The sequence below is a fragment of the Trachurus trachurus genome (genome assembly GCF_905171665.1).
Source record: "Trachurus trachurus genome assembly, chromosome: 2".
NCBI classification, from domain to species: Eukaryota; Metazoa; Chordata; class Actinopteri; order Carangiformes; family Carangidae; genus Trachurus; species Trachurus trachurus.
The window spans coordinates 14,530,211-14,557,781 of record NC_139914.1 but is presented as its reverse complement, the minus strand read 5'-3'; the positions used below and the strand labels follow the sequence as shown (position 1 = coordinate 14,557,781).

Sequence of the window (27,571 nt, the reverse complement as noted above, 5' to 3'; positions counted from 1 at the left end):
CACTGTTATTTTTACATAAACATGTAAAGATGGCATAAGTAACACATGCAATAATACTTACAAGCATATATTCCCTCTGCTCTGTGGAAATTATTTCACTTTTTGGTCTTTTTCTTTCTTATTTTGAATGAGAAAAAATACTAAAGCCTGTATCCTGAATGAGTGTGAGAGTTCTGTTCAAAATAGTGGCGAAAGTTATTTCCTGTTGTTTTATACAGTTATACAGAATAACTGTAAAATGTTGACTGCAATTATGAAGTGGCCGATGATGGGAGTAGGATTTGGTATTCGGTTCGGATTTTGCCGATTCTTAAACAGTGGATTCAGCAGAACCCCAAAAATCTGGATTCGGTACATCCCTATTGAGTCCCCTCAACCTCAACCTGAGCCCAGTAAATCCACTCTGTAAATCTGGAAGTCATGTGACAGGAAAAGAGCACACTCGATCAAACTGTTCATTGTTTATCGCCGTCACACAGTGTAACCAATGAGTTTACATTAACAAACACAAGTCTTTGTCTGTTTGAGTGCAGGTACTGAACTGATCTGGGGTCAGATCGCTGTGGTCTGGGGGTCGGTGGTCCCTCAGGCGGTGCTGCGGGTCTCGGGCGTCAGGTTGATGAGGGAGTTGCTGGCCTGGGCCAGTTCTGTGATGGAGACCCGGCCCCTCTGGCGGATGAACTGGGCCACCGAGTCCAGCTCCTCCGGGGTGATGGAGATGAACTTCCCTCGGTCGTCGATCACTCCTGGAGGAAACACCACAACGCGTTAAAGGGATAGTTCACCCTAGAATGATATTTCGCTCATTATCTACTCACCCTCATGTTGACTAAGGGCTGGAAGAAGTTTCGGAGCCCACCGTCCCTTCTCTGAGTTACAGGGGGTCTTAGCGTAGCAGTGCATTTCAATGCCACGGTAGCAAAGGGACACCAGAGCTCTTCGTAAAAAAAACACACACAAAAAAACATCCAAATACCTCCATGATGCTCGTATGTAATGTCCGTCTTGTGCTGAAGCCCCAAATTGCGGAATTGTCCCGAAAAAAATTAAATAAGTCTATATTCCAAGCATGTTTGTAGCATTAGCTCCCAGTGTTGTTGTCCGGTCTTCCGCTGCCAGCGCGCATGCGCAAGAGCACATGAGAGCACTGAGACCGACTCGAGTCTCAGTGCGAACATTGCGCATGCGCGCTGGCAGCGGAAGACCGGACAACAACACTGGGAGCTAATGCTACAAACATGCTTGGAATATAGACTTACTTAATTTTTTTCGGGACAATTCCGCAATTTGGGGCTTCAGCACAAGACGGACATTACATACGAGCATCATGGAGGTATTTGGATGTTTTTTTGTGTGTGTTTTTTTTACGAAGAGCTCTGGTGTCCCTTTGCAACCGTTGCATTGAAATGCACTGCTACGCCAAGACCCCCTGTAACTCAGAGAAGGGACGGTGGGCTCCGAAACTTCTTCCAGCCCTTAGTCAACATGAGGGGGAGTAGATAATGAGCGAAATATCATTCTAGGGTGAACTATCCCTTTAACGGTAACACGCGGCAACAAATTTCTTTCTGCCTGTGTGGGTTGTCTGTGGAATACTCCACCTTCCTCCCAACAGCCCACACATGTAGCTACACACCAGGTTAATTGGCAAACCTGAAGTAGCAGTAGCACTCGCAGTAATGATGAATCACTTCTCTTATTGCAACCCAGACCTCCAATCTCTCTATCCGCCTTCAAGCTTTCTTTATGATATGATAAATGCGGTGTTAAGGCATGTTGCAATGTTTAAAATCCATCTAGAGTTATCCTTAAATGAACTTTGGTTGGATAAAGCAGATGTTGCAGTGGTCTCCATGGTTTTTTTTGCGTTTTGATCCACCAGTGCTCCATAACATGAGGAACAGGTGACTTCTGAACTGGGCTGAAGGTGAAACTGGCATGTTAATAGGAATTTCTATTACAGTATATGATCTGTAGGCAGTCCTGTTTCAAAACCAACAAAGACGTCACAAGCCACATCAATGAGACAAAACAGACTATTGTTGTCTGACCTCAGACATCTGAGCTACAACAGTTCCCTACAGTTGTATGTTGATCTATAGCAGAGTACATACAGGAAGCTTGAAGTTAATTTTAATACCTTTTTAAGACTTTTTCAAGACCTTCTCAATATTTTCTAACACCTCACCGCCGCTTCAAGCTGTAACCATTTACATCAATGACACTTAAGTTAACAGTTTTAGTTTGTGATAAAGACTATAGATCACTATGATACAACAGTATTCAAAATAGGCTGGGATAATAAATAAAGGCAAAGTTTATCAAAAGAAAAAAAACATTGCTCCACTCTCAAAAAACAAAAACAACAATCTTCTTTTTCATGTAGCCTACCGGTTCATCTTTGTTTTTTAATCAAATGAATAAATTCACACACTTTTACAATGTTTTTTAGGACTCAAACTCTAATTCAGAAAAAATAGCTTCAAAATTTAAGACTTTATAATGTTGTGAAAAGACTTTTTAATACTTTTTAAAGGTCTTGATTTTCCCAAAATTGATTTATCACCCCGCAGATACCCTGACGTGACAGCGATGGCGGCAGCGTCGAGCTATGCTAACACCGACCTGTGAGGGAGCCGTCGGCTAGCAGGTCCTGCAGTCTGGAGATAGCATCCTGAGTCCTCATCCCAAACTGGGAGGCCAGATCTTCCAGGAGAACCACCTTAGAGGTCTGGAAACATAAAGGACAGAACACCGTGTCAGAGGATGGTGGTGTCATGTGGTCCAACAACATCTACATGTGTGTGTTGCCTCACCTCGATGTACTGGATGAATTCTTGCAGCAGGTTACGGGACTAAGAGTCAAAAAGACATGATTTAGTTTTAGTTTGACTTTCAGTTTGTTAAAGAGATACACCAACTTTTTTTTTTTCGTGTCTTGCCTCACTCCCGAGTCCATGACCAGCAGATAGACACCATCCTTTCCACTGTGCGTGCAGTAACAAGGGAGATAGAGCCGTATCACCGTAATTAGCTTAGCTCAAACACTGGAAGTGTATGGGTAGTGTTAGCCTGCCTCCACCTAAAGTCGCTAATTAGCTTAGCTCAAACACTGGAAGTGTATGGGTAGTGTTAGCCTGCCTCCACCTAAAGTCATCAGAGAAACTCTTCAGCAACTCTAAACGGACCGATCTTCGTCTCAGAGCTGACAAAACTCTCCGGTAAGGCATCTTGAGCGGTCAAATGTCGCTAACGGGACGAGATCGGTCAAAACGGAGGGTTCAAGCAAAGACGCTTTATTTTGGTTCAAGCTAGCTACATCGAGGGTAGGTTAGCTTCCTATTTCAAAGTAAAAGCACAAATTCTATCGTCATGGTTTTCTGTATGTAAAGGGCAACGGGTGTTTTATTTTGTGAAAGTAACAGGAAGTGCGTTGGTCACAACGGCTAGCTTGAGTAGCGCCGAATTCGTCCGAACAAAACTGTAAACAGCTGGTATTTAGACAAATTAACGACACACTGCTGATCTAAACGGCTACTTTCTCACCTAAACATGTTTGAAATGTTGATAAAGTGATATATTTACAGAGTTTAGAGCTAAAATGAAATCAGCTTCTGACTGCTGATTTCAGCTCAGGTAGGAGGCAGGCTAACACTACCCATACACTTCCAGTGTTTGAGCTAAGCTAATTACGGGCGATACGGCTCTATCTCCCTTGTTACTGCACGCACAGTGGAAAGGATGGTGTCTATCTGCTGGTCATGGACTCGGGAGTGAGGCAAGACACGAAAAAAAAAATGTTGCATATCCCTTTAAAATACGACCTGTAGAGGAGCAATCAGACCTGGTCCTCGCTGAGCTGCTCCTCCTCTCCTTGGTCTTCTACGACGAAGGAGGCCTTGAGTCGCAGGTACTCGTCCTCCTCGCGTTTCTCCTGCTCCTCCTTGGCTCGTCGCTCCTCCTCTTCCTGTTTCTGCTCCATCGCTCGCTCCTTCTCGTCCTCCTGCCGCCGCTCCTGCTCCCGGAGCTCCTGCATCCTCTTCCTCTCCTCCCGCTCCTCCATCTCCGCCTGGAAGAAAGAAACACAAAACATATGGTGAGGCCTCATTTTATCACTACAGCCCACGTCTATGGAGCCGACTGCCTGAGGACTTGAGGAGAGCAGAGAATCTGGACATTTTTAACCCTCTATGGTACCATGTTGCCCTCAGGTAACATACCACTTTTTGGCCTGTCACATCTCCACAATTCATCCCATTTAATGCTGTAATACTTGATTAAAACAATGCTTTAATTTATCACATGACTTTCAAGAAGCCACTGAAACCCTTTTTTGCAGACTTTTTCAAAGGAAACAGGTTTACCATTTTGCTCCACTAAAACGGTCTGAAAACATACAGTAACTTCCTGGTCCTTTTTCATCTGGAAAAATATATATTTACACTAATAGATTAGTAAAGTTAAATTTTTAATAGTTCCATGCAATTTATTTACTTATTAAATAATGGAAACTTGTTAAAATGCACCTGTTGCCCCAAAGCAACAACGTACCATTATAGAAAATTGCAATGTTGCCTTGAGGCGACAGTGGACCATTATGGAATCAATATTACATTATGAGACTATGGTAGTGTGTGTTTAGGTGTAAATATAATGTTCAAAAACATATCATTCATCATAATTTTGTTTTTTATCCTTAATAAATGTGATTTTGGATGCAGGAAAGTAAACATCAGGCTATTATGATGATGATGAAGAAGATGATGATGAGGCCAGTGAAGGTGAAAGTCTACAGAGACTGGTGTTTCTAACACAGTAGATGATGAACCATAATGGTACAATGTTGCCTACAGGCAAAACATCCCCAAAACTTCCAAAAATAAATAATAATAAAACATTTCTTTAGATTATGTTTATTTAGTCTATTTTGAGACATAAAAACACTACAAACATTTTTTCCCCACTGGCATCATAGTGCTACGATAGAGGGTTAAAAGCAAACTGAAGACCTACCTTTTTAGCCTTGCTTTTAACTGACTCGTACTATTTCTATTATTCTGAAACATTCATTTAATTTAATTTATCTTATTTTCTATTTATTATTATCTTTTTTTATTCTATTTTAATTCATCCATTCTTCTTTCTATTTTATCCCACTACACCTGTCTATTTTACTTCATTTTATCTAGTGTCTTTCTCGTCTTCTCATTCTATCTATTTTACTTCATTTTATCTAGTGTCTTTCTCCTCTTCTCAATTTTATTTATCTTATTTCATTTTATCTAGTGTTTTCCCCACTGCAAATGAGTGAGTATAAGACAAATAAAGCCTGATTGATTGATTGATCATGGGAGAAAAGTGTTGAAAGCGAGGCTGCATGCTGGGCCTCTCTCTGCTCACCTCTCTCTGGGCTTTCTTGGCCTGTTTCTCCTCCAGCTTCTTCTGCTTCTTCGCTCCGACCTTGGCCCCCGTCGGCAGGAAGTTCTGCTCCTGCTCTTCATCCTCCTCCTCCTCTCGTTCTCGTTCCTCCTCTGAAATCAACAGCACACACCCAGCATCACATACAGTATAAGGCTAAAGGTAGCTCACTAGTAAGAGCTTTCAGTTTGGGAGTTAAGGGGAAAGTTTATATTTAATTGTTTTTTCTGCATCTAGACCACATTAAAGTCTAAATCCCTTCTGGGATAAAGTAACCCAGATTTGAAAAGTCTACATCTTTGTCATTTGTGATCAAGACCTGGTTTATTGTGGTCTTGTTTCAGAAAAATGTGGTGTAATGTCAATTTATGATTTTCATGAACAGAATAAAGGTTTTAGAAAGCAGAAACTGTGCTTTTCAAGACTCTAAATCCTTCTTGGAATAGTCCAGACCAGATTTGGAAAGTCCAGGTTTTGTGGTTTCCTTTCCTGCATTTTCACAATTACAAACCAGAACCTGTGTTTTTTAAATTTTACTTTGAACGTTAAAGGGATAGTCCAACACTTTGGCGAACTGGCCCATTGCTATAATCCCTATAGTCATAGCAGTAGGTTCGTTACCTTTAATTGTCGGTGCAAGCTGTTTTTAGAACGGCGGAGCAGAGCCGTGAGCTGCTCAGAGCTACGCTACGGAGGCTCATTATGGGATTTCTTGGTTTCCCTCATCAAACTCATCAAATACACAATCCAACAACTCCACAACGCTCTGGTGGACAAGTTGTGACCTGCACATTCACCACGCTATGAGATAATAACACAACGTTACCACACAGAGTTGTTTTAGAGGGAAATTCATGCAAAACCACTGATGCACGTTGCCTTCAGGGACAGTTTTTCATCATCAGTCTCTGTATTTCCCTCTAAAACAACTCTGTGTGGTAACGTTGTGTTATTATCTCATAGCGTGGTGAATGTGCAGGTCACAACTTGTCCACCAGAGCGTTGTGGAGTTGTTGGATTGTGTATTTGATGAGTTTGATGAGGGAAACCAAGAAATCCCATAATGAGCCTCCGTAGCGTAGCTCTGAGCAGCTCACGGCTCTGCTCCGCCGTTCTAAAAACAGCTTGCACCGACAATTAAAGGTAACGAACCTACTGCTATGACTATAGGGATTATGGTGATGGGCCAATTTGCCAAAATGTTGAACTATCCCTTTAAACCCACAAGAGGAGCTAAACTATTAAACTTAAATTCCCCCTTAACTTTCAGTCTGCTCTTCCTGATTTTTCTGGATGTGGAACATGAGGTGTCAGTGTTTTACCACGTCCTGCTGCCCCCGTTGCCCCCGCTGCCTCTCTCTGCGGTCGCCTGTTGGCCATCACCGCCGCCATGTTCCTCCTCCTGCGGGGCATCCCGGCCCCTCGGTCCTCCGCTGCCTGGGGGGGGGGCCCCGCCGCCCGGACCACATCCCGCCCCTGCTCCTGGTCAGCTGAGCACACAACACATCTGAGGTCAGATATCTACTTAGTAGCTCCTACCATAACATTAAGACTGCAAATACTTCAGAATAAGACGGAGAAAGAAAGTATTAAAAGGGTCATTCCGCCAAAAGAGTGCCATTTGCTCATTGCAACTCTTAAAAATTAAACTTAAGTTTTCATTCCATTTCAGTATAGAATTTTTTAATATACACATTTACTCATTCAAAATGAGTAGTGGTCAATCTCAGGCTACTTTATTTAATTTATTGCTGCTTTTATCATTGCATTTTTGAAGACTGAGTAACAGCAATGAGTTTTTAGCATAAAATCAGCAATTGTGTGAAATCTAGCCAAATAGCATCTATACTAATAGCTTGAGCACACAGAGCACATTCTTAGGATTTAACTGAATATTTTACTTTTGATATCAACAAACACTGTCTAGAGATAATTTAGGTAACAGGAATGAGTTTTAAGAGTGACGGACCCTGACATAGCTACAATATCATTCAATTTCAGGAAAAATAAATTACAAAATTTTATTTTGGTCTTCCCATGACTTTCAGAAGACCCAAATGATGTCACTTCCAGCAGAACATGTCACTGGTGGAATGTTCCAAAACTTTTAGAGTGTAGAATGTGTCCGGGTAACAGCAATGAGTGAAAACCTGGGGACGGGACTAAAATGTGAATTTTAACCAAAATATAATTAAGTTTTAATTAAAAAAATGTTATATAAGTGTTGATATAATATAAAGTCACACTAATATACAAAAAAAAAAAAAGATTTTAGAAGGATTTTATTCATTATGCATTGTGGTAAACTATAGCGTTTGGCTCTGGGGACAGGCAACAAAGGCTGTTTCAGTGCTTTGAAAGCCTTTTTATAGTAATTAAAAATTATATATCTTTAATTTCTACAGTGATTCATGTGTATGGTGCTTTGTTTATTAATTAAATGCAATTTATATTATATTATTACATGTTTTTATACATTTAATATGCTGGGGACAGAAATGGCACTCTTTTGGTGGAATCGCCCAAAACATAATACAGTGCAATATTGTAAAGTACAGGATAGTATGACTTTATAGCTGAATTTTAACTAAGTAACAATTGAAGAAAAATGCAATGTTATTCATTTTGGTGCCTTGAAAACATCTGGAGAAAAGTTCCAGATGTGTAGCTATGGCAACAGGTGAAAGGTGACGTAGCCAGAGTTGTGCTGCGTCAGCTTTAACCGTCGCCGTTTGCGTCATTCACTGACATTAAAAGTATCTCATATCCGACTCATAACCCGCGTCTCAATGTTCATGAGTCGCGTTAACTCAGAGTAAAAGAAGCAGACAGATAAACACGACACACATTAGCTCTGTAAACATAAACATTAGCTTAGCTTAGCTTAGCTTAGCTTAGCTCACCCTCCTCTGTTTTCTTCCGGATTTTCAACACGAACGCGATGAGGACGATGAGCAGCGCCGCAGCGGCCAGATACAAGGCCACGTCCATGTTGGATAGGAACCTACTTTATTACTTAATATTTACTATTATTATCCTTTTTTATATACAAGCGTCTACTGTTTCTATCTCCAAACCATTATGACAGACAGGAGGCCGCCATTTTCTTTTTATTCTACTTCTTCCTGCTTGGTGTTCATTTCCGGTTGGCAAAGCTAACGGGCGCGTTCCCGCCACCTACTGGGCGGGAGTCACGCAGAAATACATTTACGGTCAAATAGGTCGTTTTTTTTTTCAATCTTTATTTTCCCGGTATCTTTCCGGTATCTTCAACAATAACCAAAAGTATACTTGTATTTTGTGTTTTTTTTTTCCCTTTTCCTATTTTCCTTTTATTCTGTCTTTCTTTTATTATTTTATTGTGCTTTTATGGCGATATGGATCCCCTTGGGTCTGAAATAAAGAAGTGAATGAATGAATGAATATAATAGTAGGTAGGCTACATAATAAATAGCCTACAAACAATCAGACATTTCCAAATCGCATAATATGAAAAAAGAGACACAAAATCGTAATAAACAAAAATAATATAGGCTAATAATAAAAGATAATATAATGAAATTAGATAAATAAAGAAGCTACATAAAGTGGCAGACAAGCTTAAATAGGGTAGCCTATTCTGAATAAAACTGATGGGCTGGTAAACATTTCTCATTATTATCATCAATATATTTCAGAGACTCAAAATAAAGTTTCAGTTCAATTAAAAGCAACATAAATAATGAGGTTGTTTTGGACATCTTAGCTTTGTGAATGGGAAATTTTCTCAATAAAATAAAAAGGTTAACAATGTTAAAAAACAAAAATACTGTCTTTGTCTTCAAAATTATAGCCTACTTGTAGTTTTGTTTAATAAAAATGTCTCTACTTCCTTCCAAAAAGTAGGCTAATAAAAAATTAACATTTAAGTATCACATATTTCTTGCAACCCCGCGATCACGTGACAGCCGTCAATCAAGATATGCCGAATCAGATATCTTTATATGCTGCATTTTATTTGAACTCGATTTATATTCAAGAATGTGAAAGTATAGAATACAGTTGTGTAAGATTGTGTGGTATTTTTAATCATAATTTTAAAAAGAATCATCATTATCAATTACTCGACAATTCGGGCGACCCCATTTGAATTCCAGGCCCCAAGGTTGAAAAACACTGACCTAGGCTAATTGCCTGTGCTGTTTACTACAGGAACTGAGCTTGTAATACATCCAATGTTGAGTTTACTTAATCTGCTAACATGAAGGCTTTGCAGCATCTCAGCATTTTGTATTTTAATGACCATCACCAAAACCAATTAGGCTCTATATCATAAAACAGTATCAATTACAATATCAGGCCTTAGACCTGACATTCAAATCACCATGTTCCTGCAGTTTATTTATCCGCAGCTACATCTTCCTTTAGTTCTGCTGCTGCTGCAATCCCTCAAATAATAGAAGTTGTAGCTCTTGTCCTGTGACTTTAAACGCAGCACAACCAGCCTCTCTCTCTCTCGTCTCTTCTCTTTCCGGACCAGTAACCCTCCCTCCCTCCCTCCCTCCCACTCTCCTCCAAAGCTGCAGCAGCTTCAAGGACGCTCCATCACCGAGTCACTATGGAGGATAAATCCTCTGCTACTTCCTCCTCATAGAACGTCTATACCGCCATCTACTGCACTGGAATGTATGGAATTATGGCTATAGCCTTATTGATTATTCATATATCTATATTAGCAGTATTTTTCTATGACAGAGATTTATCTTTTCTAAAAAAATAATAATAATTTGATATATTCTTATGCTTAAAAAGTCAGAATTTACAAATTTTAAATTAAAATGTAGGCCTACAGCACCTTTAAATCTGTTTAAGTGTATTATCAGTCTCTAAATAATAAAAGAAGTGTTTATTAAGCAGAGAAAATGGTGTCGTGACTGCACTTTTAAGCTGCCAGTGAACATGCAGTGCCCCTTTTTGCCCACTAGATGGCAGGCGTTCCCCTGCTTTGGCCACAGCAGTGTGTGTGTGTGTGTGTGTGTGTGTGTGTGTGGTGTGAACAGCTCCCACTCCAATACACATGAACCTGCTGAACCTCTCGCATCCTCATCTGTTCCTCTGTGACTGAATTGAATTGCAACACCACAGGAACAAGATGCTTCCTCCCTCAGGACCTGATTCAGAGATACGTGGCCAGCAGCAATCTGGTTTTTACCGCTTTTCCCCAACTGCGGTATTACGATGCACACATCAGACACGTTATTCCTTAAAGTCATGTGCAAAAGCCTTTGAAATAGCTGATTATGTTTTTATGTAAATCCACTGGCAAAGCTATGTCAAGGACAGAGTCACAAAAGGGTATGTTACTGTATGCAGGGCCGTTGCTAGGAATTCTGGGCCCCCTGAAAGAATACCAAAATGGGCCCCTGACTTTTCCACTTTTTTTCTTAGACTACATATGTATTATCATTTTTTATTTAGCCTACTTTGTTTTGATGCTAATGCAGCATTACTATGAGTATTAGTCAGGGTCTTATGCAGAATAATCATACAAAGATTAGACTACTGGGGTTTTTTGGGGCCTACTGGGCGCTGGGCCCCTAGAATCACATTTCTCCCCTATATAACGGCCCTGAGTGTCACAAAGTGGTATGTTATGTTAGGTAAGACTGCAATACAGTCAATGATATAATGTTTGAATTTACATACAAGTTGATTTGATATCAGGATTCACTACAGAGTCTTTGTGATGACACTTCATTTAAAGGCGATTATAGAAACTCTGATGCCCTTAGGGGGTATTGTCGGAGTTAAGTCGGTCCATGAGATTTATTTTAGTCCTTGGTCTGAAAAAGTTTTAGAAACACTAAAGGCCTCATATTAAGGTCCCTGTGATGTCAGCTTTTGTTGTCGAGTTCTGAGAACCGAGCTGACTCAACGATGACACACTTGCGGGTATTTTTAGGAAATAAAAAGAGGATCGTGTCTAAAATACCGCAAGACTTTTGATTACGTAAAGGGACACAAATGCAAATGAGACCGTTTGTCATAAGGACTCCCAGAAGAAATCAAGGAAACAATGTAAATCAGACTGATAGATAGGTAGGTAGAGTGTAAATAGACTGTCCTGATGTGGGACAGTGCAGCCGGTGCAGCTGAAAGAATGTCCCAGTCAGCATTTTTCTGAGTCACACAGCAGCAAGCATCCCCGACGCAAGAACGGGACACAAGAGGAGAGCAAATGAAAAGTGAGGACGGGCTTATCGTATAATCCCTTCACCCACAGAAGGATGCGAGGCTCGGCCGGCCGCGACGGTACTTTTCCATCAGCGCTGACATCTGGAGGACACGGCCGAGCTGCACTGAAACATGAAACATGACTCTCCCTCTCTGCTTCTGTTGTACATGGAAATGTGTTGTTGTTGCTACTAATAACACAACTAGAACACAGAAGCCAGAAGCCAGCAGAGGGGCGGTTAGGTTGTAAGCTGTAATCTTATTGAGTTGTAAATGTGCCTCTGCTTATAGATAAGCACCAGCAGCTCTCATTGAGGTATGTAGGAGAAGTCTAAAGTTGAAGGTGAGCCCTCAAAGGACACCGGGATTGCCGCAGTCCTCACTTCCTGGTTCTCGCTCAGGTGATCATCCAGTAGGAGGAGGAGGAGGAGGAGGAAGGAGGAGGGGGCAGAGATGGTTTTGTAGTGAAATTACATACAGTAAGGAATAAAGAGGAAAGCCTAAATGATAAAGAGAAGATAAAAGAAGAAAATAAAGGGAAATAAAATAAAGGGATTAAAGAGGGTACATTTGAATAAAGGGACATTTTGTGGGGTATCTAAAGAGTCAAAGGGGGGTATTACAGTAAAGAGATGATAAAATAGAGGTCTCCTAATTGGCTATGGAGGCTTCTCGAAGATTCGGCTTTATGACACTACATCTTTTTTTGTAATAAACTCCTTTTTACCATCTACAAAGAAGACGTGTCAGAGTGGTCATCTTTTCATCAGCATCGACATTAAAATATACCACAGTTTCCCTTGCATTGCAGGGACTGCTGCGATGTACAGTACAGTAGAGGAATGATGATCCATTTCACACCTCCAGAGGTCAGTGTGGCCCCCGAGTCCCACGTGTAAAAAAAAAGAAAGGGGGCAAGGAGCGGCGTGTAAGGGCTGTGCATGTGCAGGTGTAGTAGTGAGGATGCAGGACTTCATGCAGATACGAGGAGGAAGTAGTAGTAAGAAAAGGGGGCTGGACACAGGAAGACAGGAAGACAGGAAGAGCTGTAGGGACAAGGTGACTCCTCTAACAGGACACAACCACACTGCAAAAACTCAACATCTTTCCAAGAATATTCATCTTATTTCTAGTCAAAATGTCTCATTCTACTTAAAATAAGACTCATCGCATTAAAAAGCAGCTTGTTTTTAGACACTTTTGACTTCTTTCAATTAGATTTTCACTTAAAATAATCTGATAGTGGAGCTAGCTAGTTTTTCTTTCTTATTACAAACACAAAAAACAGATTTTTCTACTTATTTCAAGTGAAAATGTGTTTGAAACAAGTGAAAATGATCTAAAAACAAGTTAATTTTTACGTGATGAGTCTTATTTTAAGTGGAAAGGGGTTGTTTTGACAAGAAATAAGACAAATATTCTTGGAAAGATTTTGAGTTTTTGCAGTGCATGCATACCGAAGGTGTCAGAGTTTAACAGCCAATTGACAATTAACCAAGTGTGCAAATATTATCATACCAGCCATTTTTTCTATATTCCATTTTTTATTATCATCATCCATAAACCCAGTACCGACTCCCTCGGGCAGGTACTGAGTGTGTTTAATACACACACAGTAGACAGGAAGTGTGGGTTAATCCGATGATGGAACCACTCCCAGACAAGCCTACTGTCCTTCTTTTTGAGTAACATGTTATTAAAAACTACAGAGAGTTTCTGTTCTGGAGTTTGACCAAGCCTTTAGGAATGTAGGGAAGTCAGAGTGTTCAACTCTACTAGATTATTGATTAACAGGTTGTACCCTGGGTCTTCAAGTGTCCAAAAGAAAGATACCATTCCATCAGGAATTACAAGGTGTTAGCTATAGCTTGACATTGACTGGCTTTAGGAGTTTCTCTTAGTAGTGGGGCAGAAAAGCAAACTAAATGTGCATTTTATGACTAAAGCATGAAACTTTCAGACTTTCAACTTTCTACATACCCCAAGGTTTGATTTCAGACGTGGAACTACTTTGGTGGCTGACCTTTGGTGACCTTTAGGGGTCTTCGGCCTCAGAATTGTATTTTTCCACATTATTTTCCATTGGGAACATATGAAAATCAACTTAGAATCATGAAAATCCCCTAGTTTGACCCCTCACAAGTTACTTAAGGCCAAATTTAACATTTTGGAATTTTCGAAAAATCTGGTTATAGGGGTACCCCAACTTTGATTGGTTTTTTAGGGGGTTTCCAACATTTTATCACATGATATTACACACCTTCCTCAACACAATGGTGAAAAAATATCTTGGTAATGATTTACTTCCCAGATTTTCATATGTTTCCAATGGAGAATAATGTGGAGAAATACAATTCTGAGGTCAAAGTCCCCTAAAGGTCACCAAAGGTCAGCCACATCTGAAATCAAACCTTGGGGTATGTAGATGGAATTCTGAAAGTTGCATGCTTTAGTCATAAAATGCACAATACCTTCCATATATGAGCTTATCTGCCCCACTATAGGAGTTATTTCTATTCTTAAGGTGATGCTACCCCTAAACTATCCCTTTAAGAGGTTCTTTCTGAAGCCCGTTCAGTGGTTCGGTGTTATTTCCTTCTACAGGCCAGATCGGACTCGTCCCTCATGATGGATGTGTCATCACAGACAGTCACTTCCATAAAGGATGTTTGTCCTTCATGGAGTCAATCTCATTTACAGAGCGGCTAACAGCCTCGGCCATCATCACGAGGGTCACCCCGGTCCTGTTTGTGATGGTGAAGGCAGAGACAGGAAGCAGATCATTATTTGTACAACACATCTCTTACACACATGGGTTTTTACACAATAAAAACTATAAACAGGAAGTAAAATGTGGAAAATCTGTTCCACATGAAATTGAAGAGAAAATAATGAGATGATAATGATGGTCGTTGGCCCAGATGTCTGGTTTTCAGAAGGTTCTCCATCTTCTCCACTCCTAAAGCTTCTCCTTGAATAAGGTCCTTCTTAGTTGGACAGCAACTCCTCATTCCTAACTGGTTCCTCTTCACAGTTATCTCCCGATTATTCTGGACATAGAGCTTCACTGTGGTTGATGATGATAACCTGCTCCTGATTGGTGATTGATGGCCAAGATACTTGAGCTTTTAGCAGCTTGTCCATCTCTCCTGAAGCTTCTCCTCGATCAAGGTCCTTCTTACTAGGGCAGCAGCTCTTGAGGAGTGTGGACTGGTTCCTCTTCATAGTTCCTGTTCTCCTGGGACATTGATGATCTAGCATATCCCATCACATTTATACACTGCAAAAACTCTAAATCGTACCAAGAACATTTGTCTTATTTCTAGTCAAAACAAATGTCATTCTACTTAAAATAAGACTCATCACATTAAAAGCAGCTTGTTTTTAGACACTTTTTTACTTCTTTCAAGCTGATTTTCACTTGAAATAAGTAGAAAAATCTGATAGTGGAGCAAGTTTTTCTTTCTTATTATTACAAGCACAAAAAACTTGCTTTCACTGGCAGATTTTTCTACTTATTTCAAGTGAAAATTAGTTAGAAACAAGTGAAAATGATCTAAAAACAAGTCGATTTTTAGGTGATGAGTCGTATTTTAAGTGGAAAGAGATTAGTTTTGACTAGAAATGAGACATTTTGACAAGAAATAAGACAAATATTCATGGAAAGATTTTGGGTTTTTGCAGTTTATCCTGATTCTCCTGGTCTTATGACCTTCACTGCAAACGATGGTCATCAGATCATTGGATTTCCTCTTTAAACATGAATTCAGATTGTATTTATTATATGATTTTCTTTGACTCTCTGGTTGATAAAGTCTTATCTCTCTCTTGGTGAGTGATACAAGCACATTCAGCAGGAGGCAGGTGAGGGTGGGCAGGTGACGAGCAGGGCCAGAGGCAGAATGTCCTCCTCTGAAAACACATTCTGTTGACACTATGTGCAACTGACAAGTGATCCGTGACGGCGAGCGTTGTTGTCCTCACAATAGAAGCTGATGATGATGATGATAATGATGTTATCAGGTGGACAGATGAAGCTGTGATATATATAAAGGTGTAGTGCAGCCTATTTTCAGACTTGAAGAAGTGAAGACGGTGTAATAAACAGTAGTGAGAACGAAGAACGGGTCTGAGAGTGAAGCAGCAGCAGGACTCTGATTCTTCCTCTTATCGCTCTGTTAATGGTTGTGTGTTTTTATGACTGCAGGTCAGAATCACTGGGTGTGTTGTGTTCCTGTCACCTTGTGTGCTTGAAGGACGTTGTCGTGGCGTCAGGGCGTCTGCCGGCCATGTCCTCTTCTACCTGTCAACGGGTTTTAATACGACACACGCTGCTCTAGTTTACCTGTGGTGAGGAAGCAAGGGCGACAGTCAGGGTCAGGACTTAGTGACCAAGTCTTAGTCCTGGTCTCACTAGGTAAAGAAAGAAACGAGGGACAGTGTCTTTCACCCGTCCACAGTCAGGGCCGTTGTATAGGGGAGAAAGGTGATGATAACTCTAGGGGCCCAGCGCCCAGTGGGGCCCATAAAAAACCCCAGTAGTCTAATCTTTGTATGACTGATTTATTCTGCGTAAGACCCTGACTAATACTCATAGTACACTGTAAAAACTCTACATCTTTACAAGAATATTTGTCTTATTTCTTGTCCAAATGTCTAATTTCTAGTCAAAACTAATCTCTTTCCACTTAAAATAAGACTCATTACCTTAAAAATTAACTTGTTTTTAGATAATTTTCACTTAAATTCACAATAAATAGAAAAATCTGCCAGTGAAAGTAAGTTTTTTGTGCTTGTAATAAGAAAAACTTGTTCCACTATCAGATTTTTTCAACTTATTCCAAGCGAAAATATGCTTGAAAGGAGCAAAAAGTGTCTAAAAACAAGCTGCTTTTAATATGATGAGTCTTATTTTAAGTAAAATGAGATTTGTTTTGACTAGAAATAAGACAAATATTCTTGCTAAGATACTTGAGTTTTTGCAGTGTAATGCTGCATTAGCATCAAAACAAAGTAGGCTAAATAAAAAATGATAATTCATACGTAGTCTAAGAAAAAAAACTGGAAAAATTAGGGGGTTAGGGGGCCCACTTTAGTATTCTTTAAGGGGGCCCAGAATTCCTAGCTACGGCCCTGTCCACATGTCAGGTCACACAGTGAAGCAGTGAAGCACTAGGCTAATTAATTAAATAGAAGTGGAATCTCCGATGTGTTTTGGTGTGCGGTCCCTTCGCCTTCAATGTGAGTGAGTGTCAGTGTCCTGGTTGCCGTGGCAACATGGTCAATGTCCACTATCTATTCCTGTGCTTCTATTCTCAGTGTCTGTGTGTTGTTATAAGAGCGCAACGTTTTTCGTTTCTGTTCCTCTGAATTTGGGACAAACGTTCACCGGGCAGCCTATACCCGAGACTGAGCTGATTAAGTAACCGATTACATCCTGAAGGTCAAAGGTCAAGATGGGGATGTGACCTCACAAATCAACACTCTTTGACCAGAAGTCAGGAATTCGTTTGCTAGTTCACAGTTACACCTTTGAATACAAATGTCAATACAGGATAAAACGATAAAGTTATGATATTTTGTATCTAAAGGGTCAAAGGTGACATCATCATATCAGGAAGTACACACTGTCCCTGTAGCTCCACTTCAAACAAAGAAAATCTGATAATATTTAATAGCAGTGTCAGTTTATTGCACAATGACTAATACAACCCAATTATCAAACAGAATATTCGATATATGATGAATCTTATACCCTAAATTACCATTTATATCAATTCAATGTATCTGCACAAGTCAAAATACTCAAAGAACATATTTACCTCTACTTTTATTCAACCAAATTGATAAATAGGTGGATTAATTTGCATTTTCAAAAGAATACGGTAACTGAATGGAGTCTTAAATCTGCAATGTTTAGTTAGCTACTAGCATAAATGACAGTGTTAGTGTTGCTAAAGTTGTCAGGTGACACATTGGTCCACTGGCTTGGGCAAACGTTAAATATTAACTGACCTTATATAGTTTCATTATCAACACAATATGACAGCGAAGCAAGTGCATCAGTGCTAACTTAACCTTTAATTCCATTGGTTTATTTTTATTTCTTAGGAAAAAGTTGAAGACAATAGTGTAAGGACTGTAAGGCCAAAGGAATGATAAGTCTAACAGGGTGTCCATTGTTTTTACAGTTGGTGATCGATCAGGAAGTGGAGAAATGACATTGATCCGTCACATTCCCGATATTTATGAGGTACAACTTGGTACACAACGGACCGGCTTTGTCCTTTCCAAATCAGAAAGTGTGAATATGGTCCTGGTCTGGGCATTTATACCTGTCGCAGGTGTCGTTGTGAACACCTGCCACTATCAGGCGCTTAGTGAACACGACTGCAGCAGAACGGCTTCAAGAAGTCAGGTGAGATATTCGCAGGAAACAAAGTCCATGCGGGGCGAAGAAGGCGTTACCCTCGGGAGGCTTCGATTCCAAAGAGCAAAGATTGGAACTTGCTTATTTTTAGATTCTCGTGTTCCACTAGTAACAGTTTAGTTGGGTACGTTCAATAAAAGATCACAGTTTGGGTTTAAATAGAGCTTCTAAAGAATGTGTAAGAAACCGTTTTACCAGAACCAGGGCCGTTGCTAGGAATTCTGGGCCCCCTGAAAGAATACTAAAGTGGGCCCCCTAACCCCCTGACTTTTCCACTTTTTTTTTCTTAGACTACGTAGGCTACGTATACGCATTTTTTATTTAACCTATACTTTGTCTATGGATATTCTCATTCATCCAGGTCATCGTTCTTTTCTGGGCAAATTGAATCGTAGGCAACTGGACTTGTATTTGTCTGGGAAGACGTTTCGCCTCTTATCCAAGGGGCTTCATCAGTTCGTACGGGACGCAACGCAAAAAAAAAATGAATTAGCCTACTTTGTTTTGATGCTAATGCAGCATTACTATGAGTATTAGTCAGGGTCTTATGCAGAACTAGAGAATGACCAGAACTTCTCTCATGTGACTGGGTGAGAAGGTCCAGAAGAACCTGTTGACTCCTGAAGACATGGTAGGCCTACATGGACTTGCACTTATATAGCAATAAGTGCAAGTATAGCACCTTTAAAAGTCCATGAAAAACATTGCAGCTTGAAACAGAGATGCTTTTGGCAGCAAAACAAAAAAAGAATAGATTTAGTTGTTGTAATGTTCCCCCGGAAATCTGGCCTTAATCTGCTTAAAACAAGAACCACAGATGGTTTGAATTAGGTTGAACCATCCGTAACCTGCACCACCAGTGCTATGAGGATAAGATGCTGCAGACCTGGATTGCATGCAGTCCCAATCTGAACCAGGTCTTCACTCAGACCAGACTCTAGGCCTTTATCTGGTCAAGTTTCATAACCCCTGTGTAGTGAGTGACTGTGCAGTTGTAAAGCACTAACAGTTCAAAGAGCCCTGAGTCTCATTCTGCAGATCGGGTTATCTACGCGGCTCAAATATTAACCATCAAATGAATTATTGGAGGAAGCCTGTAGTAAACTTTGTCCTGGAGGTGGTGGTGGGGGAGCAGCTGCTAAATATGAGTGAGATGAGGATTAATCTGTAACCAAAGTTTCACAAGAGGCTAAGGAGAGGAACCGGCTCAGAGGAACAATAATGAAAGTTTAATGGGAAGGTGTCGTTACACAGTGGACACAGCAGCTGTACACTGGACTGACATATGACCACCAGCCCAACATGGATCTATAGTATAACACTTAATATCTCCATGTGAGGTAAACAGCTCCAGGTTGAATAGCGTGTTGCTTTATTTGAAAGGTTTTTCCTCCAACTTGTGTTGTTTTCTTCATTTATTTAAATAGAGGAAAAACAGCTAGAGGATGACATGGTGATGAAATGTTAGCAGCCCTATCTAGTTCCCACCTTCACGCTGTGGTGACATCACGGCGAGCCCTCAGGGGATTGGGTAACAGGGGGCCTGCGAGGAAAAACATCCAGTTACTTCAATAGAGACAGGAGAGCAGGTTTCTACTGTGTTCATGTGTTTACATTCATGGTTGGTGAGAAGACCAAGGGGCCGGTGGCACAAAACACATTTTCCTTAGAGTTTGAGTTGCACTTAACACCCGTAAAGTCTTCCCTTTAAGAGTTTTACTTAAAATTTTCACCTAAATATAGAAAGATTCCTCCTTATCTTGGTCTAATACAGGGGCTCCCAAACTTTTCCATGGCTAATAGCATTAGCTTCTGGCCGGGGACCCCCCTAATTTGTCTGGCAGGGAATTAGAAAGATGAGCATGCAAATAAGGTTTCAATATGTTATATTATCATATAATAATGCCCAAAATACAATTATGTTATTTTATTTTGTGATTTGCATTTCTTCTTTGACGGGGCCCTGGCCCCAACTTTGAAAACCACTGGTCTAACACTAAATAATCAGTAAGTAATCACTTAAACTCTTGCACAAAAGGCATTAACAATCAAAGTAAGGGGGGAAAAAATTAAAGGTAGCCTACCCAAAATTCTGATTGTCTTAAATGCATCATGGCTTAGTTTATGATAGGCCTAATAAATTGTGTGAAGTGAAGATTACACATTACACATTTCTTTAACATGACCAGGTTTGCAAAAGTTCTAAAAGGTATCGCAAGGTCATGCTAGCCAACAACTGGTCTCTGTGGAAACAGCTCAGTTTACTACTACAACTACTATAAAATGTAGTGTACTGAAAATGTGCGCTAACATCACTCATGATAAACCATCATGTGTTGTGGCCTGGCTCGTGAAAATGCTGCCGAAGTCCCTAGCATGCTAGCTGCTAGCTAGCATTGGCTGTGTTAGCCACTATAGGCTATGTTATATGTTTAATGACCGTGTTGAACAGTCAGAATCAACCTGACACAATTTATGTGGAAATGTAGTATGTTTCCATATATCACAGTATGGATTTATGAATGTGCAAAACAACATTTGCCTATTAAAATGTAAATAGGGCTTAATCTCTTATTAATTGTAAATATAAATGCCCATGCTATATATATAACACGAACATATATTGACCGATTTCGGATGGATGGATGTATATACATGTCACAACAGTATGACAAATATAGCCCAGTTTCCTTCCATGTAGCATCACTGACACTGTCAGAACTCTCTGTCAGAACTCTGTTTAAATATATGGATAATATTACATTCATACTCAGTCATAACGAGGCTTTAACTCTGAGTTTTAAATTATAGCTTTCACATATGGACTGTTAGGATTCAGCCGTGTGGGTGCTGGTTGAACAGGTTCAGATTCTTTTTACAGCTCTACACATTAACCAGAGAGAGGACATTTAAACTTTCCATAATTATCCTCCGTCAATCATTAACCAGTGGGTCTTTATGGAGAGGCTGACAAAGTGAGAGTCAGAGGAGGCTCAGGCCTCTTCTTGTGTTTATGTTGGAGAGCTGAAGCTGCTCCATGTGTGTCCTGTTACAACTCCACAACCCCTCCTCCATCTAACCACACACACACACACACACACACACACAAACACACATATGTAGCCTACACACAGAGGACTAGATCCAAATGAAGCGTAACTCTCTGGTTACCTGTTAAGGGAGAAGAGGGGAGCTTTGAGAACAGTATTAAAGCTTTAGTTCATGCTAACATCTGGAGCTCACATGTGTCTGCTGTGGTGCTGGCTGACTCCCACATACAACAGTGACACACAATGCATCTTAAGACTAAATTGCGTCACAGTGCAGCAAGATTGTCCCATTTTGAAGCCTCCTGTGCCAATATTCATTGCAAATAAGACGGTTGAACCTTAAAACATCCAGAACCTTCGAACATCAGGTGTAAAGAGTTTATATGTTCGAAGATTTGCGAGGTGCCAGGATATCTGTGATGCATCTGTAAGGGACGGACACAGCTGGAACAGTGCAAATTGTCCACATCATCCCAGAGTGCCTCATCTGGATTTGGTTTTAGCATCTTCCAAAGGATGCAGCCCCCTGAATTAGATAGCCATTCATACACCCTGGAATAAAAGGTTGGTGGTCCTGACTCCAATGCTAACCCTGATCTGATCTGATCACATCAAAGCAACATATTGAAAATGTGAGAATGCCAATAAAGAGCGTTAAAATGAGAAATTGAAGCAAAAGCTGATGGACCAGGTTGGACCAGGTTGGAATGGTCCTTTCTGGATCAACAGACAGGGGTCAGGAGACCAGTCCCTGTTGGATCTGAGAGTTCTGGACAGTTCCTGTTGAGACACAAGACCGTTGTTTCTCAGTGCATTCATTCAAGACGGTTGGGTGTTCTGGTGATAGCAAGAACATTGGGGGTTGTCCTTGGCAGGAGAGACATAGTAAGAGGGGGGGAAACCTACCCTCAACAGAGATTTGCAACCCAGTTTAAAAATCCTACCACTGGAGAGTCAAGGAGGTGGAAAAAGGGGAGGTGGGGCCCTGGCTGTCTTCTGAGTGGACCCCCTGTCCCGAGTGGTTTGGTTGGGGCCCCCGTGCATACCCCTCTAGCGGGACTCTCCCCAACCTCCCAACTTCATCAACAACATTCCTAACCCATCTACGTTATCTTGTACAGTCAACATGTCTTAGGAGTCGCTTTCTCTTTTCTGTTTTGCACAAAGAAAAGAAAAAAAGGGGCCATTGATCGGCCCCTTGACGACTTGACCAGCAAATTTGCATTCCGGTTTATCCACATTTCATTGTGCTTTGTAAAAGGTCAAATTTGATATTTGTACCGAACTTGAAGAAGTGTGTCTGGCGGATGGGATGGACAACCTGAAAACAACATGAAATGACTCAAATGGTTGACGGAATTAAATGTTTTTAGCAAAGCCAGCACCAAGCTTGTAGATGATATAGTGGAATTGCGATCTTTCCCAATTTGATGCTGCAACAGGATGTGGAAGAATGAAGCTCTTTAGGGCTAAGGGTTGAGAGTGGCAGGTCAAGTGGAGTCAAGTAGAGAATAAAGACGGTCCTGTAATGCACAGAATCATAATTAATGTCCCACTTGCTCACTATGTTGGCTGCAAACAACAGCCCCCTCCCCCCATTGCACTGCTGCTGAAACACTTCATTTCCTGCAACATGACGTATGCTGACATTCCTCAATGTTTCACCTATAAACAGCTGCTTGGGACACTCTGTCACACAGCACTGTGAAGGTCAGCAGCCCTGCCGTAGTAGCTACTCTGTCTATGATCTTAACTGTGACTAGTAATAAAAATAGCAGCAGTCATACAGAGATTTTTTTTACAATAAACAGAGCGGAGTGAGTCCTGCAGTGTCATGGACAGGGAGTAGGATTTCATTTCCGTCTGCCTAAAGTAGAATATTACACCACGTTATCTGCTTCCCTCAGAGGTCACCGTGATGTCAGACATGTTTAAACTGCAGTCACACCTCGCTGAGCTGCAGCCTGCAGCTGGAGACCCACATGTCAGCATGTAGCCTAGCTTAGCATAAATTCAAACATACCTACATGCGTTTTACGATACAGGCTGATGGGATGCAGCCGGAGCTTATATGATTTAAACAACCTTATACTGCAGAGTGATGTCACTGACATGGCTCATCCTGCAGCTGCAGTGATGTGACAGTAATCAGGGTCAGCTCTGTAGCTGGATTTTATAATCCTCAGTCCTTTTTTTAATTAATCTCTAATTAACTTGTTTGACCCAAGAAGACAGCACTGGATCAGCTTGTACAGCGTCATACGACATGGACAAATCCTCCTCCTGCTTTACGTCGCAAAGAGTTTCCAAGATGAGGCTGAAATATTGGGATATAGGGGAGAAAGGTGATGATAATTCTAGGGGCCCAGCGCCCAGTGGGGCCCATAAAAAACCCCAGTAGTCTAATCTTTGTATGACTGATTTATTCTGCATAAGACCCTGACTAATACTCATAGTAATGCTGCATTAGCATCAAAACAAAGTAGGCTAAATAAACAATGATAATACATACGTAGTCTAAGAAAAAAAAACTGGAAAAGTTAGGGGGAGGGGCCCACTTTAGTATTCTTTAAGGGGGCCCAGAATTTCTAGCAACGGCCCTGCTCACTAGCATTAATTCTCGGCCCAAACCTGGATGGACTTGGCCAAAAAAAGAGGAAGAATGGCCCAAACCATTTGTAGGCTATATAATTGGAAGCATTTGAATCTTATCAGTTAACGGTTATTAATTGGTTAGCGAGTGTCGGTTGACCGGTTGGTACTGTCATAGACTACGCAAAAGTTGGGCATTTTTATAGCTTTTTCCTAACAGCTACGCCCCAAGTGTATGGCGTCGTCACCTGCAAACCACCTACATTCAAAAGTTTGAGAGTTAATGAACCTGTTTGAACCTAGTGTCCGTGGTCTCCAGAGAATGAATAGTCAATAACTTTCATTAGTTCAGTTATGTTAAATACTTTACTTTCAGTTTTTGAGCAAGAGGCTACCAAGCTAATGACCTTCACATCAGCCCCAGGTGTGTTTTGCGCTAACAGGAAGAGTTAGCATGCTAAACTAAAAGGTAGCATGTTAGCATGCTGTTAGCGCTGTTGCTAATTTCAGCCCCATGGAACCAAGAGAGTCTTTTTAAAGGTGCATTCTGATGTTTGGGAGTTATTTGATGAATTGTGGTAGATAAGCTAGGTGTCACAGAGGAAGAGTCTCGCTCACCTTGAGTCCGCCCTCCCCCATCCAACCTCTCACTGTACACATGTTGATTGTGTACACAAGATAACAGAAGTTATGGTAGCTGTCAGACAGTAGGCTGCAATATATATCTACAAAAAAAAAAAAAAGAATCATCCCAAACCCTGAGCACCTGCACAGGTACCTCCATTACACACAAACACAGGAAGTGAGTGTTGTCGCTGTGCAGATTATAACCAAGGATCAGGAGTGAAGAGAAAGCAGTAATTACTGGAGTTAGTCTCATCATGTCTGGACTGAAGGAGTGTAAAAAAAAAAATGTAGAGAGCTCTAAATAAACACTGAACTCATGATCACATAGCCTAATCTTCAGCTGAAGAAAACACTTCTTCACATCACATCATGTAAAATGTCAACTTAACTCAGCATTCTAGCCTTTATTATCTTAAATTCTATGAAAAGACCACTTTTAAAACTGATTTGCACAACCAAGCTGTAGCAGATTGTTGTGTATTTTCTAAATGAAGTGATAGGACATACAAAGACCAGGGCCGTTGCTAGGAATTCTGGGCCCCCTGAAAAAATACTAAAGTGGGCCCCTGCCCCCTTGACTTTTTCACTTTTTTTCTTAGACTACATATGTATTATCATTTTTTATTTAGCCTACTTTGTTTTGATGCTAATGCAGCATTACTATGAGTATTAGTCAGGGTCTTATGCAGAATAAATCAGTCATACAAAGATTAGACTACTGGGGTTTTTGGGGGGGCCACTGGGCGCTGGGCCCCTAGAATTATCATCACCTTTCTCCCCTATACAACGGCCCTGACAAAGACCAGGAGTACCATGTGGACGGATGGGACGAGGTCTTTCCCGCTTGTCCCGCAACCTTCAGGTGATATTGAAAGGTCAAAGCCCCCATGTGTGTAATCCTGACCCGTCACACTTACGCACATGTGTTTACATTCAAACAAATCTACACAGATGGCAGCGCATTTGCTGAACAATCGCACTCGCGCACGCATGAGCACACATATCACACGCATTCCGCACGTGTGTAATCGGCATGTGCAGGTAGGTAGTTGCTTTTTTAACCCCCGGTCCTTTAATACGCTGTAAATGAAAAGATTCTGAGTTATCAAGTGGCCCCTGGCCCCTGGCAGTGGAACGCCCTCGGGGCCTCGCTGTAGAGAGGAGTTAAAGGCTGCAAGAGGCAGGATATATACTGTATACAGGATTCAGCAATGCTGTGTAACCAGAGCTTATTATCCCTGTAGTGTGTGTGTGTGTGTGTGTGTGTGTGTGTGTGTGTGTGTGTGTGTGTGTGTGTGTGTGTGTGTGTGTGTGTGTGTGTGTGTGTGTGTGTGTGTGTGGACACCCACCGAGTTCCAGTGGGAACAGAGTGTGTAGCTCCGTCAGTGAGGTGACGGCGATCAGAGTAATGACTGTTTTAGAGGAGTCGCAATTACAGGTTTGGAGGACTGTAATCTGGGACTGAACCTGAGCTCCCAGTGAACCATCAACACCTCAACACATCCTGGTCTACTCAGACCCAGAGGATCAGGACCGATCTGGATCGATCTGGATCCCACCTTATAGGTTCAATAAAACCTCCTTAACCCTCCTGTTGTCCTTCAATTTGTTCCCTTCCTCCATCCTTCCCACTTTCCTTCCTTTCTCCCTTTCCTCTTTCCACAATCCCTTTTCCCTTCCTTCTTTCCTTCTTCTTCCTTCCTTGAATAATTCTGTTCCTTCCCTCCATCTTTCTTTCCTTCCTTTTTCCTTTACTTCTTTCCACAATCCTGCTTTCCTTCCTTCCTTCTTCCTTCATGTTTGACCCAATGGGCTCTATGCACAGCTCCACTACTTCCTGAAATAAGCCAGCTCCTTTATTTCCTGTCTTACATTATTGGACCAACTGATTAATCCAGGTGTGTCTGACCTCACAACAATGGTCAAACACACCTGGATTAATCAGTTGGTCCAATAATGTAAGACAGGAAATAAAGGAGCTGGCTTATTTCAGGAAGTAGTGGAGCTGTGCATAGAGCCTATTGACCCAAACTCTTCCATCCCTCCTTCTATTTTACCTTCCTTTTTCCTTTCTTTCTTTCTTCCCATCTTTCCCTTCGTCCTTCCTTTTTTCCTTGACCAAGGAGGACAACAGGAGGGTCCACACTCCACAAACCCACCGCATGGATGTGTACGTTGTCTACATTGTGTTCACCATGATAATCTGAAGGTGGTCTCCATTAATTTGGTGGCCTCTGACAGTGAAGATCACACTACAAAAACCCAAGAAGTGAACTTCTAAAACATTCCCAACTCGGAAATTGTTAATGCTACGATGTCACTAAACTAGCCTATAGGGAGAACAGTAACAAAAATGGAGGTTTAAAGGTGGGAACATTCAAATAAACAAGGGGAACCCCAAGAAAAAGAACTTCGGGGGTGCAGAAGATGAATGTCCAGGTGTCCACATAGTGTCTACGGAGACCCCGGCATGTCGGGTAATGACAAATTCAAATCTGAGTTTTTGTGGAATTACAACATAAAGTATTACAAATGTTTCTCTGACCTTCTTAGATATGCCTTGAAAAAGCTCAGAGCTCATCCTGGTGTTACTGGTCTCATCCGGATCGGGATTCGGGGTCACTCTTCTTGAGTTCTGATGAAAATGAAAACATTAATCAGACAATGACACATAAGGCACGCTTTTGTTTTGAAATTCCTGAGTGTGACGTGTGTAGCTAATTATTAAGCTCTAAAATCCTACTTTTGTCTTATAGATGGTGTAAATCTCAAGAAAATCAAAATGTGGCACTTTACTATGAAAGAATACCTACTTTTATTTAAAAAAAAATAAGATTTTGATGTCATGTTTTTCATTTAAATGTCTCAATGATGTTTTAGCTTATAAGCTTTTTGTGATTTGATATGGATGGATATGATATTATCTCTTGTTGATGACTGATGACTGGGTGGGGGCAAGAACTTGATCAGATTTTGAATTATGACAACATGTAATATTAAAAATGTATATGTGACCTTGTTAAATATGCCACACAGCTGGGAGGGGGGTGGTCACACATACAGTTTTCCCTAACAAATGAATTAAACTATAGAATTAAATGGAAAATAAATCGGAAATAACAAGAGATGGATGCGTTAACAGCTGGTTCTTAAAAGGAGAATGTATGTCACGTATTTTTATACATTATTAGGGGGGACAAATTGGTCTTGCCCTAATATGGAGGGGGGACATGTCCCCCCT

The 27,571-nt window shown here is 40.9% G+C and overlaps 1 protein-coding gene across 1 annotated transcript; it reads right to left on the bottom strand.

Annotated features, from left to right (window-relative positions):
• Positions 1-449: 449 nt before the first annotated feature.
• ddrgk1 (DDRGK domain containing 1) lies at positions 450-8,528 on the bottom strand. The gene is made up of 7 exons (XM_083989244.1): positions 8,322-8,528; positions 6,741-6,908; positions 5,401-5,531; positions 3,845-4,069; positions 2,817-2,855; positions 2,626-2,731; positions 450-746 (listed from the first exon to the last, which is right to left on the bottom strand). Exons 1-7 carry the CDS (start codon positions 8,407-8,409, stop codon positions 586-588), a joined length of 918 nt encoding a protein of 305 aa, XP_083845370.1. The 5' UTR covers positions 8,410-8,528; the 3' UTR covers positions 450-585.
• Positions 8,529-27,571: the final 19,043 nt, after the last annotated feature.